Source organism: Notothenia rossii, assembly GCF_949606895.1.
Source record: "Notothenia rossii genome assembly, chromosome: 4".
Taxonomy (NCBI): domain Eukaryota; kingdom Metazoa; phylum Chordata; class Actinopteri; order Perciformes; family Nototheniidae; genus Notothenia; species Notothenia rossii.
The window spans coordinates 63,850,192-63,872,506 of NC_136902.1; the positions used below are offsets into that span (position 1 = coordinate 63,850,192).

At 40.0% G+C, this 22,315-nt stretch overlaps 1 protein-coding gene and 1 long non-coding RNA gene across 9 annotated transcripts in view; one reads left to right on the forward strand and one right to left on the reverse strand.

The window, feature by feature from the left end:
• The window catches only part of LOC307036328, a 238,918-nt gene that overhangs the window by 138,033 nt on the left and 78,570 nt on the right, over nt 1-22,315 (reverse strand). The window lies entirely within an intron of this gene.
• The window catches only part of bcas3 (BCAS3 microtubule associated cell migration factor), a 363,412-nt gene that overhangs the window by 78,762 nt on the left and 262,335 nt on the right, over nt 1-22,315 (forward strand). For all 8 annotated transcript variants that reach the window (XR_013807330.1, XM_079676535.1, XM_079676538.1 and 5 more), the window contains exon 16: nt 2,621-2,771. Coding sequence is in view for 7 of the 8 variants with exons in the window: in XM_079676535.1 (XP_079532661.1) it covers nt 2,621-2,771 (151 nt within the window). In the remaining variant the exon portion in view is untranslated. The remainder of the gene's footprint in view (nt 1-2,620; nt 2,772-22,315) is intronic.

The following is a 22,315-nucleotide window of genomic DNA, read 5'->3' on the forward strand; positions in this document are numbered from 1 at the left end:
ACTGATTCCCCCCCCCCCCCCCCTCCCCCCCCCCCCCCTCCCCCCCCCCCCCCTCCCCTCAACACAAAAGGTGGCTGCCCAAGCTCTCGGGGTGTAGCTTTTGAAATCTGGAGGACTTTCAGGATCGGTCCCGGTACAGACCTCTGTTAGTCTTACCAATACAGGAGCAGAAAGAAATGAAGGACAAGTTTGTGTAATGGTCTCCTCTCCGCCTCTGAAGGTCATGCGGCATTGTGGGCCAGCGGAGGTCTGAAGGACGGCCCTTTAGAGGCCCACAACGCGGAGGTTTGGCAGGACTAATGAATCTCAGAGCTACACGTTAATGATCTAAAAGACTGGTCCAAAACACTCAGCAGTCCCTTTCCGCTCGCATTCAGCCTCCTCTTGATCGCTCCTTTCCAAATAAAGACGAGGCACTCTCCTCCTATACCTTTATTGTAACCTTTGATGTCCGCCTTGTTTTCTTTGTCTTCGCGTCCCCCCCTTCCTCCTTTTCAGTCCTTTATATTGCGTGGCTGTCACTCATCTATTAAGGCAACAAATGGAACAAGGAAAACATTCAGAGAGCGTATTGTGGTTAGCTCTTTATTTCTTTTGAAAGCACTTGAACTTGGATTTTCTTTTTTGCTGCACATTGAATCAGCAGGGTCTCTTGTATTTGTCGTGGCTTTGTCACAGGATTACGGGGGCATATTTGTTTTATTATCCACATTTATTTTCCCCCTATAGTGTAATGTTTCTTTCTTACTGTTTCTATGTGACTGTTTCTTTTCCCATTGTACCAACGTGACAATACAAACCCATAGTGTTGTACTTGGCCCTGGTGGTATGTTGCCATGCAGTTTTTCTCTCAAGGTTTAGAAATAAGCTTTAGAGATGTGTGTCCCTTTACAATGGAGGTAAATGGAACTGAGCTTATAGAAATGATGTATATAAATAACAGCAACATGAGGAACTGAGTCCGATAACAGAAAAAAGTTCCATTCAAAAATATGAACCATATTTCAACTTAATAATTAGCATTTTCCTGACATAATGTATCATAATGCAGGAATCAATTTCTCATAAAACCTGACTACAATTGAGATGTTACCAGGATTTTGCCCACAGTAATACTGTGGGCTGCTTTAGAACTCTTTTAATGGATTTATAAAATAATATTGGTTATTGTACAATATAAACATTTCTTGCCACATGTTATCTTACACAATGAAATATGCTTTGGCTTTTTTGTTTGAAATAAAAACAAATCATGTGTTTATTTTACATGCACACAATTGCATGACTTTTCGTATCAGAGATTATCTCAGCCTGCCTTACTAACAAATGTGAAAGGAGTGTTACCCAGTAAGATGGAAGCTAACTGTATGTCTTTGGTTAAATAGTGAGTGTCACAAGCTAGCAGCCTCTCTCCTGGTATACCTGGTTACATTCATTAGACCTTCGACATGGTCTGATTATGTTTAGCTTGAGCCGCATTGGATTTGAGATTTGTGTGTGTGTGTGTGTGTGTGTGTGTGTGTGTGTGTGTGTGTGTGTGTGTGTGTGTGTGTGTGTGTGTGTGTGTGTGTGTGTGTGTGTGTGTGTGTGTGTGTGTGTGTGTGTGTGTGTGTGTGTGTGTGTGTGTGTTGATTGGCCTTGATTAACAGACTGCCAGGCACTAAAAGCCGAGCTACAGCCTTTGTAATGTAGCATCTTGAGCTGGTTATTTTCAATCATTCCACAGGAGGCCTTGAACGTGTGTGTGTGTGTGTGTGTGTGTGTGTGTGTGTGTGTGTGTGTGTGTGTGTGTGTGTGTGATAGAGAGAGAGTTTAAGCAAAAAGCTTCAATATAAGAGTGCTCAGTATATTCAAACAAGATTTCCTTATGTAACAATAGGTGTTTCAGTTTTGTAAACAACGTGATTGCGAGTATTTTGACTGAAATTGCAATGTCTTTCGATATATTCAAGTTAACTATATATATATATATATTTATTTCTTTGAGATAGAGGGGATGATATCCGTGGGTTCATCTTGGCAACAGACACCGCATTGGGGCCACTATCACTAACCACTGAGCTTTCACCTGGCCCAAATTATCATTTAAAAAACATACTAACACTATCTTTGAAAAATGTATTTTAAATTATATTTGTGTAACTTTTTTTTTAAAGGGTTGTACCAAAAGATAAGCTATTATCAAATATTTTAAACAAGTTTTAAAAAGTATCGTTTGTAGGCCGAGACTTTTCTGCTTCATTCAGAATTATATTTTCACATATTTTGCCTTAACCAAGAAATGTGGATATTGCGATTTTGATAAAAATGTTGAAGGTCACCCGGTTATCTGCAATTCAAAGTGAGCAATGGATAAAAGTGAATGAGGGAATTTTTAATACAACTCGAACTTAGAACTTGGGATTCATCTGTAACGATAAACAAGGAACCGCTTTTCACCAAAACATATTATCACGTGTGAAAGGTTTGACCAGATACCACACAGTATGATTCTCAGTACAACTACGTGGAAGGCTCTCGATTTAAATATTTCCCTTCAAATCTATTAAAAAGCTTTCCCAACCTGGAGAAAATCCAATGTTTTTCACACTTGTAATACTGTATATCTGTGTGTTTCCAGCCAAGCTGAGCAGCCAGGATTCATACAACAACTTCACCAACAACAACATGGGGAACCCGCGGCTGGCCCCACTGCCGAGCCTCACCGTGGTGCTGCCTCTGGCTCAGATCAAACAGCCCATGACCCTGGGCACCATCACCAAGCGCTCCGGGTAGGAAGCACACTCATGCACATCTTAACCCTTCACTTTAACCCCATATTGTGCATGTATAAGCCATCCAAACACACTTAAAGGAGTGTAACCCACTGTAATATAGCTGTAAGAAAGGATTCATCGTATCAGGGTTGGTTTCATAGCAATGATCGGATCGCTACACATTATCCCTTACTTGTCAATCATTCGTAATCTCTTTATACGCTAGTTACATGAGTTATGACATGACTGGTAGCTTGGTGACATCTTGCCTCGGAATGCAGGACATTATTTACACTATTTTTATTTGGATGTGTTGTAGTTTTATTTTGTTGTTGTTAGGTTGTTGATTGCATGTAACAGCAGAGGCCTGTACTACGAAGCCGGATTTTCGCTTAGCCGGCTAACTTCAGGGAAAACTCTGGGTTTCCGGTCCTACGACGCTGGTTCTCTTTTAGCAGGCTAGATCTCCATGGTAACTTATGCTGAGTGGCTGAACTGGTCCGGAGCGGGTTAGGTTGCAGGCTAAGAGATCAACTCAGTGAAAGCACCGCCTGCTGACCAATCAGAGCTCAGTGTGCAGAGTTTAAAGCTATCAAGTCATATTACAGGAGAAAGGAAATACAGAAAAACTGCCTTTGCAGGAAAGACGGCCAGTAAAAATCACCGACTGTGTGAACGTGAACATTAATAGAATATCACCTCCCATCTTCAGAGCAATCTGACTATTATAACATTAGCGTTAAGAAAGCTTACTTAAATATCTGCCACAACATAAGTAACCGGATCAAAGTAACATTAAGTACAGTCCGCGGCATATCACATCATAATGTATCATATTTCCTTATCTGAGTCAGCTGAGCCGTATCTGTCCGTGCAACACTCACAGTGTCACATACTGTATGCAGAAGTATTATTTTAAGCAACACATTAAGTTGAGGAAACACTCGAGACAAATGTAATTAAAGTCAGATCGTGTCTTAGACGGGGCAGTGATATCATAAACCTGTTAATGTACGCATTCAAACACTTTTTCTGTTACCAGCTGTATTCACCTTGCAGGTGCAACTATATGGCTTTTATCCTGGATAAAGTGTTGAAGTCATGGATGTTTCAAGTTTAACGTCTTCATATTTGTCTATATTATACTTCACTTTTCATTCAGGAAGTATGACGCTGCGCTGTCAGTACGCTTCTCCATGTTTGTGATTGGTCAGATGTTGCTAACCCCGCCCCTTTTATGTGAACGCACACCTAACTAGATAGGACACGGCTGGCTTGAGCGATCCACTTGATAACCCGCGTCGTAGGACCGTTTAGCGAGAGCGCGTATGTTTTCGATTAGGCCAACCGGCTAACTCAAACATATCCAGGTTAGGTTGAACCGGCTTCGTAGTACAGGCCTAAGGAGTTGTTGAAGAAACGTCAATACAGCATCATTGAGGGTTATAGACTGTTGAATGACTTTTAGTAGGTAACATTTAAGGATTCTTTATATATTTTGTTTGAAAATACATTTAGACGTAACAAAATACACATTTTAACATGCACAACAAATCAAAGTTAAGGAGTTGCCTCATGTTGAACTATTATTGCCAAACCATGGCACTTAGTTTCATTTCAGTTTTTCATAGTTTATACATCGAAAGAAATAAACAATATAATAACAATTTAAAAGTAAATAAACATATTCACACTTTGGCCTACTTTTATTTCCATTTTCATTCAGCTGTATCCACATAGTACATCGGATGGATATTACATTGATATTGCACATCCACATTATACATAGAAAGGACATTTGGATGAAAACAATAGAACACAAATTGTAAAAATAACAATGTCAAAGAATACAAGAGAGAATAAATAAATAGTCAAATGTAAAGTAAATGAAATGTAAAGAATAAAAAAAGTCAAAATTAATAAATACAATGTTTAAATATATAGGTATAAATTATTAAATTAGACTTATCTATTTGTCATTGTACTTGTTTTAAATAAAAACTCTCTTTTGTAAAAGTCTCCCAGGTGCAATGCACTGAGTATACAAATTAGTCCTTTAAATGGTGATGTCTCCAGAGTGTAAAGGTGTTATTGGCAGCCTATCAAACTCATTTACAGTTTGGCTGCCGTTGAAGAACATTTAAATCACACTGTATTTCATCCTTAACTTCAGTCCTTTGATTTGCTGTCTTTTTCTATCAATCACACTGTAAAAACACTGTATTGTGTCAACAAAGCCCGGAGCTTTTTCTCTCGCATCCATCCGATGCTCATGGATTCCTTGTCTCAGGCCACCACTTTTTTGCATAGGCTAATGAAGCAGAACAGACATGCGAACTTAGCCTGAGGGCTGTTTGGAAAGCAGATAAAACACCTAACTCATAACGAGAATAGAAATAAAAACCCTTACAATAATTTAAAATAATATTCAAGATACGCCAGATGCAGTTTAACCCTGCTAGCTTCCAGTATTATAAGAAAAAATAAAAAGTACCTTCGTCCTCGGTTATTTTTTCTTCTTCTTTTAGAGCTGGATCGTCGCCATGCATTGAAATCATGTAGTTTTAAGACCATGAGCAACAGCAGGCCTTTTCTAAGTGCATTTACATACAGTACAGGTGGCTCCACAAATATGGGCGGATTTCAATATTTTTATTTAAATGTAATTTTCATGCCGTTTTTGAATATGAAATGCTATAATGATGTGAACGGACAGTGATGGATTTATTTCTCGTGTGATATTTGATAAGTGAGCTTAAGAGACTTGATCCTGCGGTGGAAGTGACCGACATTAAGCCTTTCTTTCAAAGCATTAAGATGACTTGCAAAGTGTGTTCGGTTTGCAACACGTATTATTGCTTTCGGTGTCCCGCTTTGGAGTATTTATTATGATGTCCTGACACTGGTGGTTTGCATTTGGTTTTGGCATTGTAATGTTTAACGTCATGCAATGCAGGGTTCTCTGAGTCGAATCAAATTCCCTTTCAATGAGAGCTTTTGTGTTGTTTGTGTTCATTTTAAAGTTATTTGTTGCTATTCTAAGTCCAACTTTTTTTTTTAGATGTTTATTTTCATCTTTATGTCATCTGTAATAATTTTTATATTCAATTTTTATTATGCCTGTACTTGCTGTAGTCCTATTTCTATTTTTACATTCACTTGACACTCATTTCTCTTATTTATTTTTGCCTCTATCCTAATCACTCATTATTATTGCTATTATTTTGTTTTCATTTTTCACTGGCCGATCGATGTTTAAATGAGTTATTTGTCCATTATTATGCCTCCAACTTTCTGTGTAAGCAGTAATAACTACATTTATTTTTGTATTTATTTTATTTATTTCCCTGCTGCAAAGTGCTTCTCTGTCTGGTGTTGCTCTTTCCAAATTCCACAAGTTTGTCATGGTCATATCTTTGAAATATACCGCAGTATATTATTTTAAACCTTCCGATACTAGGCGCAATATGTGTGTTTAGATATAAGTCTTTATTTTTGTTCTTAATTTTATTAAAATATATAACCGAATATTTGCCTAAATAAAATGTAATTAGGAACGTTTCAAATCAAAAACAATCTCATGAAACCTTAAGAATCTGACCAGATATTTAATGCTGACTACTATTTCTTTATACTTTTCAATACTTTGTGTTACAAATACATGTTCGTTGGTGGAAGGAAATAGTGCAATTGTTGGGGGAAATGTTCAACAAAGATTTTAAAACACATTTTTTACTCTAGTGAATATTTCAGACAGTAGGACTTTGAATGTGGGACTTGGTAATAGATTACAGTGTGGGAATTAATGTTAATGAGGAAGCATGTCACTGGGTGTTTCTCAATGTCGAGTAAAGCTGCTCCAGAGCCACTATTTCAAGCATACTACGTCATCGAGTGCCGCCGAAGTACTGTTCCAATGTCCATCATTCTTGGAATTCTACCGAGCCCGGCGTACTTCGTAGCGAGACATTTCGAGGCTGCACATGTGTAGACTCCGCGGTCTTAAAATCCCCACAATGCTTTGTGCACGGACCAATTTCCCCAAATCTGTGGCGGAAAATGTAAGGCGGGGCCTCTCATATGAAGCACACCTGCACACTTGCTCGCCTGTTCCACTCTTCGTTTTCCGAATGCCAGGAAGTATTCTTGCCTCGCTTCTGAAGCAAGTGACTCTGAAGACATGTGCTACCAAGCAAGTGTACTCTACATTGAGAAACACCCACTGTGTGCAATAGGGCGGCTCTTCAACAATTTTTCACGCAAACAGAACATTTTACAGGTACAATCAGAAGACATAATGGCAATATTTGAAATGGGACCCCCATTATCTACCCAAAGCTATAGAATAAGGGCCCAGACACTTTACAGAAAGTATTTAACACATATATTACTAACACTTTTAATATTTGAGAAAGTTGAATATAAAGCCTCATTGACAAGCCAAAAAATGCCTTAACACCATCAAAATACCCTAAACATAAACTAATCTAACTAAATGGTCACTAAACATATATGTCATCAGTATAAACATTGGTCTAAAATAGGTCAAATATAGTAAACACTGACATTAAAGTAGACAATAAAGCTCAATGGCTCAGGGGAATGAGTTAGTATAAGCATAACATGTATCATCACACGCACACACTTTTTAAAAACAATAAATGAATAGCTACAATTATTTTTAACCCTAAAACCATCTAATTATGTACACATTTGACTAATATTTCACATTTAAGACCCATTTTACTTATTTAAAAATGTGAATTATTGGCTGTGTAGGACAGTACCAGACTGCCTCTTTCTTACCTCCATCCAGGCCGGAGGAGGTGTCAGTATTAATGCATCAGGACATGCAGCTGTGCGGCCTGCTCCTGCATGCACACGGCTGCACCAGTACCCCAAACACACACACACACACACATACACACACACACGCACACGCACACACAAAGATAGAGAGGGCTGGCTGCACAGACAGACAGATGGTGCCTGGGCACTCCTGTGCAAGTATAGCGTGAAAGCATATGATATCAGCCCCCACTCTAGGGGCCAAACATGTTGCTCCACTGTGTGTGTGTGTGTGTGTGTGTGTGTGTGTGTGTGTGTGTGTGTGTGTGTGTGTGTGTGTGTGTGTGTGTGTGTGTGTGTGTGTGTGTGTGTGTGTGTGTGTGTGTGTGTGTGTGTGTGTGTGTGTGTGTGTGTGTGTGTGTGTGTGTGTGTGTGTGTGTGTGTGTGTGTGTGTGTGTGTGTGTGTGTGTGTGTGTGTGTGTGTGTGTGTGTGTGTGTGTGTGTGTGTGTGTGTGTGTGTGTGTGGCAGCTGTATTTACACCTGTATGGGCAGATCACTGTTGGCAGGGCTGCAGAGGAACACACCAGCTGCTTAACCTACATTCCCTACTAGGCTGTCTTTGTGTGCACTCTGCCGTGACACAAACACACAGACACATGCACAAATAGACACTTTGATGAAGCTTTTTCACCCTTTGTGTGACCAGGCTCATTTAATGGATACCTTCATGGACTCTAGAATGTCTACCAATGTGCACATTCTGTAGTTGACTCGCATTTTATTTTTTAGGGCAATTTTTAGCCTTTATTAGAGATATAGATTTGAAATGGGAAGATACAAGGGATGACATGAGTAAAGTGACAGCAGCCATGATTCGAACCGGTTTCCTCCTCAGCGTTGACACAACCCCAGTACCTGCCAACAACTCTACCAAGAACGCAATGCAACAGCCAGTTGTGAGATTTAATCATGTACATTTAATCAAGTGTTGTACCTGATTACAATTTTGAGGTACACGTATACTTCTGTACTTTTTGCTCCAGTACATTTATTTGACAACTTTAGTTTGACACATTCAGATGTGTTTAACAAACAAAGATATATATGTATCAGAGTTCCCGTTAGCCGGTAATTACCGGACTACGACTGGTAAAATATGTAGAAGACCGCCAAATCTAAATCTCTCCGGTCAAAGCGTCCGGTCAAAATATATTTCCCCTTAGCGCAATACCGGATCAGTTGCGCAACTTGCGCCACTTATGTGACAGACAAGAAGAGTATGTGACAGACAATAATAGTCAATTACAATGTCTAACCAGGGGCGGATCTAGACAAATATTCATGGGGTGGCAAGAGGGTGGCAGGAGATTTTGAGGGGTGGCATCCCCTGGCAGAAGTATATGCTGATTTAATCGCAGTCATATCAATCAATGTTAACTTGGAAAGCCACAATATTGATATTTTAACTCAATAACATTAGGTGACATTATTGTGGCACATCAGTAAAGCCTTAAATATAAATATATAAGGTGGCAGGTGTAATTTAATGAATTTTAACTGAATGAGTTGGTTTAACTCTTAGACCAGCAGAGGTACCAAATATGCAGACTGCTGCAATAAGTACATTAACTGTCTCATCGATGTGTGTCTGTATGAATATGATAAAATTAACAATCATATTATTCCTATCAGCTGTCAATCACTGTTATGATTCACATATTCAGTGTTATTATTAAATAAACTATATTTTTTGGAGGAGTTAATGATGAACGTTCCTCAAGATGCTTGCTCACCCTTCTTCAAATTTGAAAGATAAGTAATTACTATCATAATTCAAAAGAATCAAAGGAACAGTTCAGCGCCCCACAACTTCATTGCAAACAGTTACAACCTTGACTTTACATCAGAAAGAACAAACATTAAAGAAATGACTAACTGCATCAGTTAGGGTTAAAAAACGTGTATTCAGCTAAAACATATACATCACTGAAGTTATTATCCAGTGGAAAGCCCTTACCTACTGGCCTAGTTAATCAAAGTGGTTACTTTTTTTTGGCTGGGCAGTGAAGTTTTACAAACCGTCTTATTTGACTTTCTCAGGACTTGAAACAGTTTTTTGGGGGCAGACCCCCACAAAGAAGAAACATATATTTACACATGTAAGGTCATCTTCTTAACAGTTTATTATTCTCATCGACTCATCCGTGAGCAGAGCATCAAGTTGGCATGCCTACAACAGCTGAATGTGGCGATTACCATCTTGATCAGCAAAACGCCTCACAAACTTATTAAGATTTAAAGCTATGGTGCGTTTTGATTCAATGCTGAGTACAGCCAAACTTGACAGGCTCTTCTCTGTAATAGTAGACCGCAAACAGTTGCGGCGCCAGAGTATTTGTGTTGGTTAATCTATGGTAGGGCTAACCCAGGGGTCTGCAACCTTTTTGACCAAAAGAGCCATTTTGCTTCTTTTTCCCAAACATCTTTTTGTCTGGAGCCGCAAAACATATTTCGTAGCTTGATAGCTAAAAGTTGTATTTATTGTTATATCAGACAAAAATTACAGTTTTTTTGCATTTATTAGGCTATTTATTACATTATATAAAACTGTTAACCTCTAATAAGAAACAAAGAACTCCTATAAGGAGAATTACAAATAATACACAGGCCTACTTTAAAATAAATTAAACACAGCACTTGGGGAGTCCTCTGCACATTCAAAGGAAAAATAAATATTATTAAAACGGGCCCACTTTGAAATAAATAAAACATATAGCTGCACCCTAAAAAGAGTTAAAGGTAGGGTAGGTAAGAATGGAGAAACCAGATCGAGTGCGCTAGAATTTGAAAATACACAACCGGAAAAAATATGCCTCTTCCTTCAGACTTCCTCACAGAGCCCCTCCTCCAACACACACTAACGCACACATGACCAATGAGCGCACAAGATACATTTGTGCACAGATGGAAGGCTGACAGGCTGACAGGCAGGTAGGCCATCCAGTTATTTTAGCCGGGCCGGCTCAGATGATTGGTCGTGCTTTTTACAGCGCTACGGCTTCCAGAGATTAATTTTTGTATGTATTTATTGTCAAAGCATTTAATATATTCATTGCTATCGGGATGTAAAGAGCATTCCATGGAATATAACAAAAAGTGTTTTCTGAAATAAATGACATACCCCATTGAATTATGATTGAAGATCGTCAGCTTTCTTCCTCTCCGTGTTGTTCCCGTTGTTCCTCCTTTGAAAAACTTCTCTCTACATATCAAACATACCGGTAAACCAGCATCGTTTGCTGTGAAAGCATATAACTCTGTCCACACAGAATTAAATCCTGTGTTCCTCCGGTACTGTTCTTTGATTTATCCATAGTTCGCTCATCGAGCCGGGGGTCAGGTTATTCACCCGCAGGAAAAGGCGCTCGCGCGGGACCCTAGCAGGATGTGACGCATATTTTAGTTGACCTAATTAAAACCGTTTTGTTTTTTATTTATGTGTCACAGTATCACCTCAAAATACAAGATACGAAACATTTTCAACCATGCAACAAAATATAAATAGTCCTACAAATACTTTTATTTTATTTCCTTCTTATTTTTGTCTAAACTCAAGGGAGCCAGAGCAGAGGGCTTAAAGGGCCGCATCCGGCCCGTGGGCCGCGGGTTGCCGACCCCTGGGCTAACCCATACAGTGGTGGGGCTCAAGTCAGTATTTGCAATGTAATTACATACACGCTTCCCTTGACAGTGAAACGCCACGCGTAAGGTTTAGATTATTTCCCTGTCTCAATCCAAATTGAACTGTATGAAATAAAAAGGCACATTTGTCTTGTAGTAAATAAAAAGGGCGACCTGGAGCCAATCCTGCAATTTCCCCACAGGTGAAAGAGTTGAAAACCCAACCCCTGCAGGGATTCTCCCCCAGGAGATTTTTTTAAATACTAACATCAAATACACATTCTGGTGCTCTCTTGAGAAGAAAAATAAATAAATATATATTACGACAGGACGTATTTAAAAAAATGAATGCCATTTTAGTTTTTTGTTACTTTGCTCTGAAAGCTGAACCTGCTGCTCCTCACAGATAGGAGAGGGAAAAGGCTATGTGAATTACTTTACATTGTGGATAAGGGTGGATAGCCCCCATTGTTCTGTGTGTCAAAATGAAAGACAGCCCACACACCTATCAATCATCAAACCGTGGGGTCTTATAGTTGTACCTATGTATATAGAGATGTACTACAGCAAAAGTATTCTCCGTCGGGACTTCCTGCAACAACACCACGCCGTTATCTTGATTCTGATTGGCCAGAAGACATTATCAAAGATGTTCTATTGAGAAGACGATCACTACGTGACAAAAGTTTTCAAAACCGTTTCTAGTCTTCGGTATTTCCAGACAAGTGGCTACTGAAATCAATCTTACTAACCGCTGTCTGTGCAATTTACTCCGCGCGAGTTGGAAGACTTTATTTAGCTTACTTTCACATCATTTTTCATGGTGGGGCTAAGCCATTTATTGGTATGGCTGTAGCCTACCCCAGCCATACCCTGACCGCAGCCTACCCCAGCCATACCCTGACCGCAAATACCCCATTCCTTCTGTCTACTTGTATCCGAAATGCTTCTCGTTTTGCGCTGTCCTCCCGTTCAAATGAAATCGCCGCCAATCATATTTCCAAGCTCGCGCCTTGTGCTGCATTGACTTGCACTCGGACATTAGAGACTTTGTCTCATAAATGTCCTATGAGCCAAGCCACAACTTTTCTTTCAAAACAAAGCTGCCAAATGGGGTGGCAGCTGGGGTGGCAAGGCTTTTTTCTGAGGTGGCAGCTGCCACCCCGTAGACTCGCCACTGTGTCTAACCTATGTGTCTAACACGTAATGTGGAGAAAGAGATGTCCTGTATGGGTTGATTGTGCGTTGATCTGTTGGTAATGCCTCTGGGTTCCGGTCGGCATGTAAACGAATGCATAATGCTGCGCTATACTTTGCGGCCTCACCCGGTTGCATAGCGACGCTTATTGTTTAGGTGTCTTTTAATAAGCAGGTAGTCATATCATTAGCTAGAACTAGCTAGATCTGATCGATATGGACATAAACACGAGTGAAGTCTAATCTGAAGGGAGAGAGAGATCAGCTGCTGCTGACGAGTCGACACGCGGCTCTGCATGATCACATGCAGCGGTGAGCGAAACAAAACACACACTCTTCAGGTTAGAATATCACACGTAGCTATTTTTAATTACCTCTCAAACTACCTAAACTAGTTATAGATATGTTTAGTTTTACTGTCGGGTCACTCATTACTGATCCGCGAGCTGCATGATACTGAAGGGCTGTCAGGAGAGGGAGAGAGCGCTCCGTTTATTATTCCCTTGTTATTGTAAATGACTGTACACTTTTGAATAGTTAATATAATCTTATTAGTTTTTTTAATATCGAATCATATGAATTTGTTTTAACGCTCAATAAATAACAAAGAAGACCTTTGACCGGCACTTTTCAAATTGTGTCCGGAAGATTTAAACTTTAACGGACATGTTGACCGGCGAAAAAATATTCTAACGGGAACTCTGATATGTATATGTAAAATTATCTCAAATGAGCTCAACCACTTTACCAGCTGTGATGAACATATAAATGCATCAATAATGATATTGATGCATTTATCAATGCCTGAAACGCCTCCATTGGACTCTTTTGTTTACTTCCGTTACATTGTGACATCATTATGTAACACTCGTGCTTCTATTGGTTTGAGCTCCAACACATTCTACGAGATAGGCTAAGGGGTGGGACATCTCTAAGCTGTTGACCAATCACGACAAAGCCGGCCAGCTAACCAATCAGAGCAGACTGGGCTCTGGTTTCAGACAGAGGGTGAAAAGAGGTGCTGCATCACAGGCAGTATGAGAAAAATAAAGACCTTTTTGAACATTAAAGCATGGAGACATGTCACAGAAGAGGCACTAAATATAAATATGAACCTGAAAGTGATCATAACCGAGCCCCCTTAGGCATAACATCTGAGTGCGTCTTCCACCACTGGCGGCAGGCCGAGATTTTGTGTTTTAAAGGAAGCTTTCAAGCCTCCTTCCCTCTTATTTTACATTTTGGTGTTGTCCTCCTGTTAAAGGGAGGTACATTCGGATGTAGCTTAGCATCCGCCTGATAACCCCCCTCCAAAAGGTCAGGTCATGGAGTGGAGGAGCACAGCCAAGCTTCTGCTAGTCCTCAAACTCTTCTTAGAGTCCCAAACAAGGAGAGGGTTGTCAGTGTCTGGTTTCCTGAAATTTGGTAGAAAGTTGGCCCGAAATGAATGAAATCTCTGTAAAGAAAAAGTCAAAAGACTCTTTTCTCTTTTGGGCGAACTGTCACTGTAGACTCTGTCAAAAGATTAAGAGAAAAAAAAGACCAGATTTGTGTGAGGGTTTAACCCAGAAAATCAGAGAGTGACACATTTTAAATGTACAAGCAGACAAACAATTGCACACTTATCCCATCTACACACTTTAATACCAACGAATGAAAATACAAAAAGAAAGATTGTCGCACGCAAAACAAAACACCACCCTCGACCAAATCCCGCTGATGACAAATGCAAATAGAGTGCAGGCAAGGTAACAATAAAGACAACAGAGAAGAGAGAATTAATGAGACCCTGTGACCTGGTGCAGATGTGCCTTCAGATTACTCTAATACGTCCAGCCCAGTGCTAGAGCCATTGTTGTACAGAGCCTCGCTCAGGCCGGATGGGCTTTAAAGATGCAGTGTGCGACATCACATGACAGCAAGACTAAACCATTTGCACAAATCACCTTACCTCCCTCCCGTTTTAATGACCCAGGCGGAGCTGCTATTAAAGCCAAAAGGTTAAGAGATGCATGTGAAAACGATTATTCTCCGTGAGTGGGGTCGTCACCCTCATAGGTCGATAATGCTCAGCTCTTTTCCACTCCTGCCTCATCTCTGTAACACTCCCACTTGCTTCCTTACTCCGCTTTTACTCAACTGACCCATGTTTTACTTGTGTTTCCAAACATGCCACTGACCTGGGACTTTTCTTCACCAAAACGGCTGGCTTGGGCATTGCGTCACAAAACATGCCATCCTTTATCTTTGCTAAGGTCATTCTCCAAAATGTTTTTCTCAAAATTACCTTTTTTTTAAGCAGTGTGCACATTTTTATTTTAAATACTAAAGCTATATTACATTACACAAACCAAAATTTACACTTTAACACAACCACATTCATACACATTCACACATTTAATCCAGCTCATAAGATGTGATAAACATTCACTCCCACGCTCAATAATGGATGACCTAAGTCAGCCACACGGAATGCAATCCAAAGTAACCAATTCAGAATGTACACCAAACATTATTGCACATCTACAGTATAGGCTCAGTCGTCACATACATCTGTGACACAAATTTATATTTTTTCGTTTTGTAAATATTTTTTAGACATGTTTGCCTTTTAATGGACATTAGAGACAGACAGGAAATGTAGGTAGAGAACAAAAAATATAACATGCAACGAAGGTTGCCAGCTGAAGTCAAATGATGTCATGTCTAAGAAACTTATTGTGAAAGTTTATTCTTTATGTTGGTTTTGTCATGTCCCTGACAAATGAGAGGTTTGACTACTGTAACGTTTTATCTTTGAGGATACTGTACTACTAATTCTTACAAGACTATTGTTTGGGCTTTTTTCCCCCAATTGTCCCAACGTTACTCAAATATGTTCAATTGCTGCAAGCAACTATGGTTATAATCAGGGGTGCACATAACTGGTACGCAGGTATGCATGCGCGGAAAAAATCTGAATTGCGCAACGTCCCTTGTGTCACTACGCGCCTTTGCGTACCTCAAAACATCAAAACAAAACACATATTTCGTCTACACGTGTTTCTTGTCAACAATCAATGGAGTAAACTACGAGACATGTCAAAAAACCCAAAGACATTAAGCAGCTACGTTGCCGTTTTGCTCCCTGCTAAAAATCTTCGGACTTTCTGTGACTGACTGAACTGGGTGCTGGCCGCGCAGGACATAACCGACGGACCTGTGAAACTTTGCAGGAGGCAGAGGCTTAGATCACTGGACGACAGGGTTGTTCGCCGTGTGCACAGACAGGGTTAACGTCGGTATGAACAACAGAATTGTGACAAATCTCCACCAACTGGCTGCAGTGGGAGACTCCCCTGTGCACATTCTGTGCCCCGCGCACACACTGGAGAACTGCGCAAAATCTGCTGATCACAATGTTCACGCGCAGCGGTCAAGCTGCTGCAGTTTTATTTACAACAAAGTGGAGTGAAACAAACAGTTGCAAACGTACTCAGTGTGTTATGGAAGAGTTTGAAATCAGACAGAGGTCGAAGAAGTACTCATATCTTGTACTTGAGTAAAAGTAGAAGTACCAGAGTGTAGGAATACTCTGTTACATTAAAGGTCCTGCATTCAAAATGTTACTCAAGTAAAAGTAGAAAAGTATTCTCATCAAAATATAGTGAAAGTAGCGACAGTAAAAGTAGTCATTGTGCAGATTGGTCCATTTCAGAATAATATATATGATATGTTTTGTAATGATTGATCATTAAAGTGTTCTCAAAGCTGGTAAAGGTGCAGCTTGTTTGACAAATTAGATCAAAGTCAAGTAAAGTACAAATATCTCAAAATTGTACTTAAGTACAGTACTTGAATAAGTGTACTTAGTAACTTCCCACATCTGGAATCAGATATGACTTCAAGTCATGTGATAATTCCTTAGTATTTGATCCTTCAACTTGGCCTCAGGAAATGCAAGGACTTCACAGTTTTGGCAACAAGTTTTGGAGAAAGCAAATCGGAGGTTTAAAAAGAGACAGGGAGGCGCATCTTCATCATCTTCATCATCTTGCATGCAAGAAGTGTAAATAGAGGACAGGGAAGGAGACACTGAGGAGGACCACACTTTGTGTGGGGTGAGTACCAAACGCTGTCTCCTGGTACTCATCTGAGTAACTCACTCAAAAAGTTATGTGCACCCCTGGTTATAAACCTTTTATGAATAGCCTTTACATATGCGTGTATATGTGGCCACAGTGAACCCTTACTTAAAAGGATCAACGTGAAGGGACTTTGTAAGAATGTTCTCAGTATTGTTTTTAACTGGACAGTTGTTCTTTAACTTCTACTGCCATTAACTCCAGTCAACGTGTAAGCCACCAACAGTGTATTTCACAAACAATAACTTCCAAGAGAGTAATGGTGAGAAATGTAAGTGCCATCTTGTAAACCCCAAAGCCTACTTAGCCTTTGCTACCCCCAATGAGATTTCACCCCATTCGTCCATCACTCTCCCATTGGAGTCCATCCATTTACCCAGCTGGAGGCTGAGTGGGGGGCTCAGCAGGTTCGATAGGCTGGGCAGAGGGTAGACGCTAACTTTGTGATAAGTGGCAGTTCACCAGGGGCCTCCATTACATCAACCAGCATGGTCATTTCTCAAATTGCATCCAAGGAATAAGAAATTCCAAGGCAAATCGTTGCTTCCTTTCTCCCACCGGAACATTTTTCTACACATCCATGTACCAAGACTAATTGAAGACTGAATGCTATCATTGGGAGGGCCCGGACGGATGCAGTGATAAAATAAAGAAGTGCTGCAGAGTGCTTTGGTTGGCCAGGGATTCTTGTTTTTTTTCATGACTGGGGTACATTGGCTGGCGGGGACATAGTTCAGTCTCATCAGACCTTTATTGCTGTAGGGAAAAAGCTTATTTACTGTAAACTGTTTACGGAGCTCTGTCACTATCTCTGGAAATGCAGAATAAACACAGGAACACACTCCCACTCCTAATGTCTTGTAAACATCAGAAACACAAGCACTGTTGCAAAGACACTACACTCTGGATGACACAAACACACACACACTGTGTTAGCATAACACATTTTCCCACACGCACATTCAAAAGACAATACACAACTATGAAAATAAGAAAAAAAGTTGCATGTAAACAACGAGTGCTGTTGGTTTTATCCGTGTCTCCAGTTTTTATACACATCGGGAAAACACCTCTTAATCTCAAACACACTTTCCCATCGTTAGATTCAGACCTACATGTTTCCGCACATGTACCAAACCCCTTTTGAAGTAAAGGGAGAAATGAAACATGACAGATGTCTGAAGAGAAAGAAAAAAACAAAGTCTGTGGACATGCTGCATCTGCCAAATATATGGTATCACACTTTACGGAGCAGCTTGAGCAGATGAATCATCAAGTCATCCCCGCAGGTTTTCAAATCCATTTTAGCGCACAGACATTCTGTTTCCTGCCTCATATGTGTTGTGCACTTAAACAGACATGTCAAAAAGTATGTAATGTGAAAAGTGTGTTTGCTCAAGTGTGCTAGTTTAATAATGGTTTTTCCGTCTATGTCTATATCCACCCGCCCCCTTCACCCTCCCCCCACCCCCCTCACATGAAGACCCTACCTCTTTGGGGCGGGATGTTTTTCCATTAAAACTCCATGGTGAGTTTTCCTTATTCCCTCCTTGGCTCTTTTGGAATAATGCAACTGTCTACTACGCTGCAGCACACCGCCTCCTCTCATTTGTCTCCTGTTATATTTTCAACACATTCCTCAAAGGGGGGGAATCCCAAAAAGGATTGTTGTTGTGTTCCCATATTGTTTTTATTTATTTTTCAAACCCTTACATTTACTTTTTGTGATTTTGAAGTGGGAGGTTGTGTTGAAGCCACTTTCTGTGTTTCAAATGTGCACATTTGCATATATTTTGTTTATATTCATTTTACTAGCTATGGTTTCATATTTTAATTATTGCTTGATCTTTGAATAAAAAAAGGTTTATGCATCAGAAAAACAGATTGTATAGGGAATGGGAACATGAAATCATTAACAGAAAGTCGGCCATATTTGGAAGATACCAGCAAACCTGTACAGCAAGGGAACTATCGTATCGTTTTCACTTAAAACCTCTGAAAGATGGTCAGGCACTGCTGTGTTGTTGGCTGTAACAGCCAATCCCATTACTGACAAACAAAACATAAAAAATGACTGTGGCATTAGATTTTATTATTTTCCAACGGAGTTATGATGGCGAACATCATCAGGGGACAACAAATGGGTTGGTTGGAAGCCATCTGCTGACTGTTAAGTTTCAAAAAGGATTACTGAACTACAGCAACACAAACCAATACACAAGGAATTGCATTTAAAACATGAAATATTGCAGTAATCATAAATATACAGGTTGATTAATTATCCATAATAATCCAACATTTTGCTCGTATTCAGTTAGCATAACATTAGCTACTTTATCTTACTTCTGTCTGCATGATTGCATCGTTGTCATTGGGCCTATAGATCTGTTAATGCTGCACCCTAAGTTTTCTAGATTTGACATGGTATACAAATTGCCGTTTTTTTCAGTTTAGACACTTAACCCTTTCAAAAATAACGCCTTTTTTTTAAATCACATGTTGTGAATAGTTTTTTTAATCTGGCTGTTAGTTTGTTTGCACACAGTTATTGTAAGACAGCCTGAATAATGAAGTACACGTTAAAGCGTGGGACTTCATTCGGATTTTAAAGATGTTATTCTAATAATAAAATATACTAACTTTAGATTTTGTGATGCTATATCTGAGTTTCAAATGTTAAAAGGGCAAATCATATACAGTATACAAGGAACTTTTTATTGAAGGGTATGAAGCAGCATTGGATGTATTTTCCATGCCTGATTTTTGTTAAAGGTCCCATGACATGGCCATTTCTACTGATCATAATTCCATGGTTGAGGTCGACGAGAATAGATTTATATTGTACAATTTCCCAAACTCACATTGGTTTCTCATACAGCATCTCTGTATAGTATGTGTATTCACTGAATTTCACTCTGTCCTAAACAGCTTGATGGAGCTCCTGCCCCCCCCTCCTCCCTGTAAGCCCAGTGTGCTGCAAGACAGCGGGGGCGGGGGGGTGCCGAGGGGGCTGCAGCAGCCCCATCTGCGAGGCTCCATTAGCACCCGCATCCCCCCAGCGCGTCACATTTTTGCCGCTAAAAGTGTGTGTTTGTGTGTGTGTGTGTGTGAGGAGCTCCACGGATTGGTCCATTTGGACCAATGGGTCCATTTGGGTATGGGCACGTCACCATACCCAGGAAGAAAACAATGGAAAAAGAAAAATCTCCAACGAGGCGTTCTGGGGCAGCATAGACAGGTCTTTTCTGTGTTAGAGTTTTACTCGCTACAGGGTGTACTTTGAGGGTTTGTGACTCTGCAGACCGTTTACATGCATAACAACCTTCATAACACACAAGGGGACGGGTAATAACCGGAAAAGTATAACATGGGACCCTTAAATAAGATGCTTCCAGTATTAGCTTTAAAAAAGAAAATGTCTTCATGAGAGAGTCACTTATGGAGAGACGATTGAGTGGCTCAGTGGAGTGAACTTTTCCCTTCACTACTCCCTAGCTCCTCCCTGTTGACTCCATTCACTTTGGGAAAATGAATAGCATGTGGTGCCTTTTCTAAGTCTTGGGTTTCGTCTTTTGTTGTGGTCAGCCACTCGTACTTTTTAATTGAAGCTTTTTTTTCTTTCCGTCTTCATCCATCTCCTGCTTAATCCAGGCCCTTACTGATTTCAGAGCGTATACTTTTCAAAGGTACACATCATTAGCATGGGAATCTTGACCCTCAAAATAACTGCCTCACACAGCTACTTAAATCTATATTGTTTCTCTAATAGTGTATGTCCTGAGACATGAGCAAATGTATGCTCGGCCTTAATTTAGCCCCCATTTGTACATTTTTGAGTATAACAGGAACTCCAAATTCTGTCGTGTGAGACTCAATCTTCTTCGCAAATAAACGGTTTTACACCAATATATATGACAGTAATTGCTAAATCAGACTGTGTAGAGTAGGCTATTAAACTTCCATGTCTAGTGAAGCACTTGTGGAGCAAACGGAATAGGAAAAGGTAAAAACAGGCCTAGTTTCCACGGTGATGACCACTCTCAAATGTTCACTGAGTTCCCCAAGTTGTTGTCATTAGTGATGTGGGTTCGACAGAGCCCCAAGGCTGCCTCTTTTCCAAGGGCTGTTGTAAAATAATATATGTGACGTTGAAGGATGTGTCCTCCACATGATTGCTCTTCCTCTCTTCCTCTCTCTGCCTTTCTTTTTTCCCCTTCCTGGTTTCAGTCTTAATAGAGGCTGCTTTTCTGATTTGAATTAACCATATGGCCCAGAATCAGTTCAGTGACAGTCGTACTACAGCTCTTTGTCACTGGATGGCCAGCTCAAGTGAGCTTTATCATATTTATTTATTTCGAGGGCCCTGAAAATAAATGGAAGCTGCCACCAGACTTCCTTCCCCCCCCTTGGAGGCGCCTCACGTTAGCCCCGGGCAAAGTAATGCAAAGCGACTTTGATGGTTGATGTTGCAGATTGAATTATGCCCTTGAAGAAAAGCTATTAGCTCCGTCAAGAGTCCTTATTTGTTAAATTAAAAGTGGAAATGACAAGAGTAGTCTTTAGTGAATTAAAGTTGCCAAGAAAATGGAATCAAAGGCAATCGTACAAAACAAAATTATGTGAAGGGAGAATTGTTTTTGCTTTTTCTGTAGTGACCCCCTTTCAATTCTATGTAGTACGTTTTTATGCTTCATAATGTATCTATTTCATGTTTGTGAAACTTGGTCTTTATTCCAAGAACTGGTTGCTGTCCTCCATATGGAGAGCAGAATTAGCCCACTTTCAGCTGGAGCTTTGCCTCTCTGGTGTAAGGGTTGAAACCTCAACACTTTTAAGCCCACTGAAGTGAGATCAAAAGAAAAAGGATGATTTAAAACACAGATGAATACAATTTCAATGCATCCTTAGGAGGAGCTGGGATCTTTTGGACTGTTGGCAGGCTCTTCATTGGCTGAATCCTCTTCAGAGAAAACATGCAGTCATAGAAATCCCTCATAGAGGATAGCTAACTGTACACTTTTGTTAAATGACTTATCTTCTGGACGCGCTGTAAAACACATAAGCCAAGATGAGTTCATTGGTGTTAGCTAATGCAATATCCTTAGCACGACTTTATCTTGCCCTCCATCTCTCTTTCAAAGACTGGGCTTTCTGTGAATATTTGGCTATTCAGCTTTCTCTTCTTGGCCCATTATACAATTTTATAGAGGCCTTTCTTATAGCTACCTTCACCACTTCCTATTTCCTGATCACTCTCTCAAATAGTGTTGGCCAAACAAGACATCAACATCTCCTTGCATCCAGGGAGTAATTTATGAGGTGCTGACAGGCTATAGGGAGGCAACAGAAAGAGAGTTTTCTTTTTTGTGATCAGGTTATGAGAGCCAAGAACTCATACTCCACACTTTACCACAACAAATATCTTTGAGAGTTTTTTTTATACAAAACAGTTCCTTGTATCATTGAGAGTTTGAGTGAAGTGAACATCTTTCAGCACCTAGTATTGTCAAAGGGAATTACTGGACAACCTCCCCCTACAAGATGTACTGGTAAACTACAGTATTCACTTTCTTAACCCTACCCTTCATTGTAGTACTTTTTTTCCCTTTTTTTACTTTTTATTTAGCATCCTTTGAGAAGGACATATCAGTAAGATATAGCTATTTTGTTCAGTTGCAACCAACTTCAATAGGTTCCACACCATTTTGTATTGGAGCGATCTTGATGGATGTGTCCATCCTAGAACCAACAATTAACAGTGTAGTATT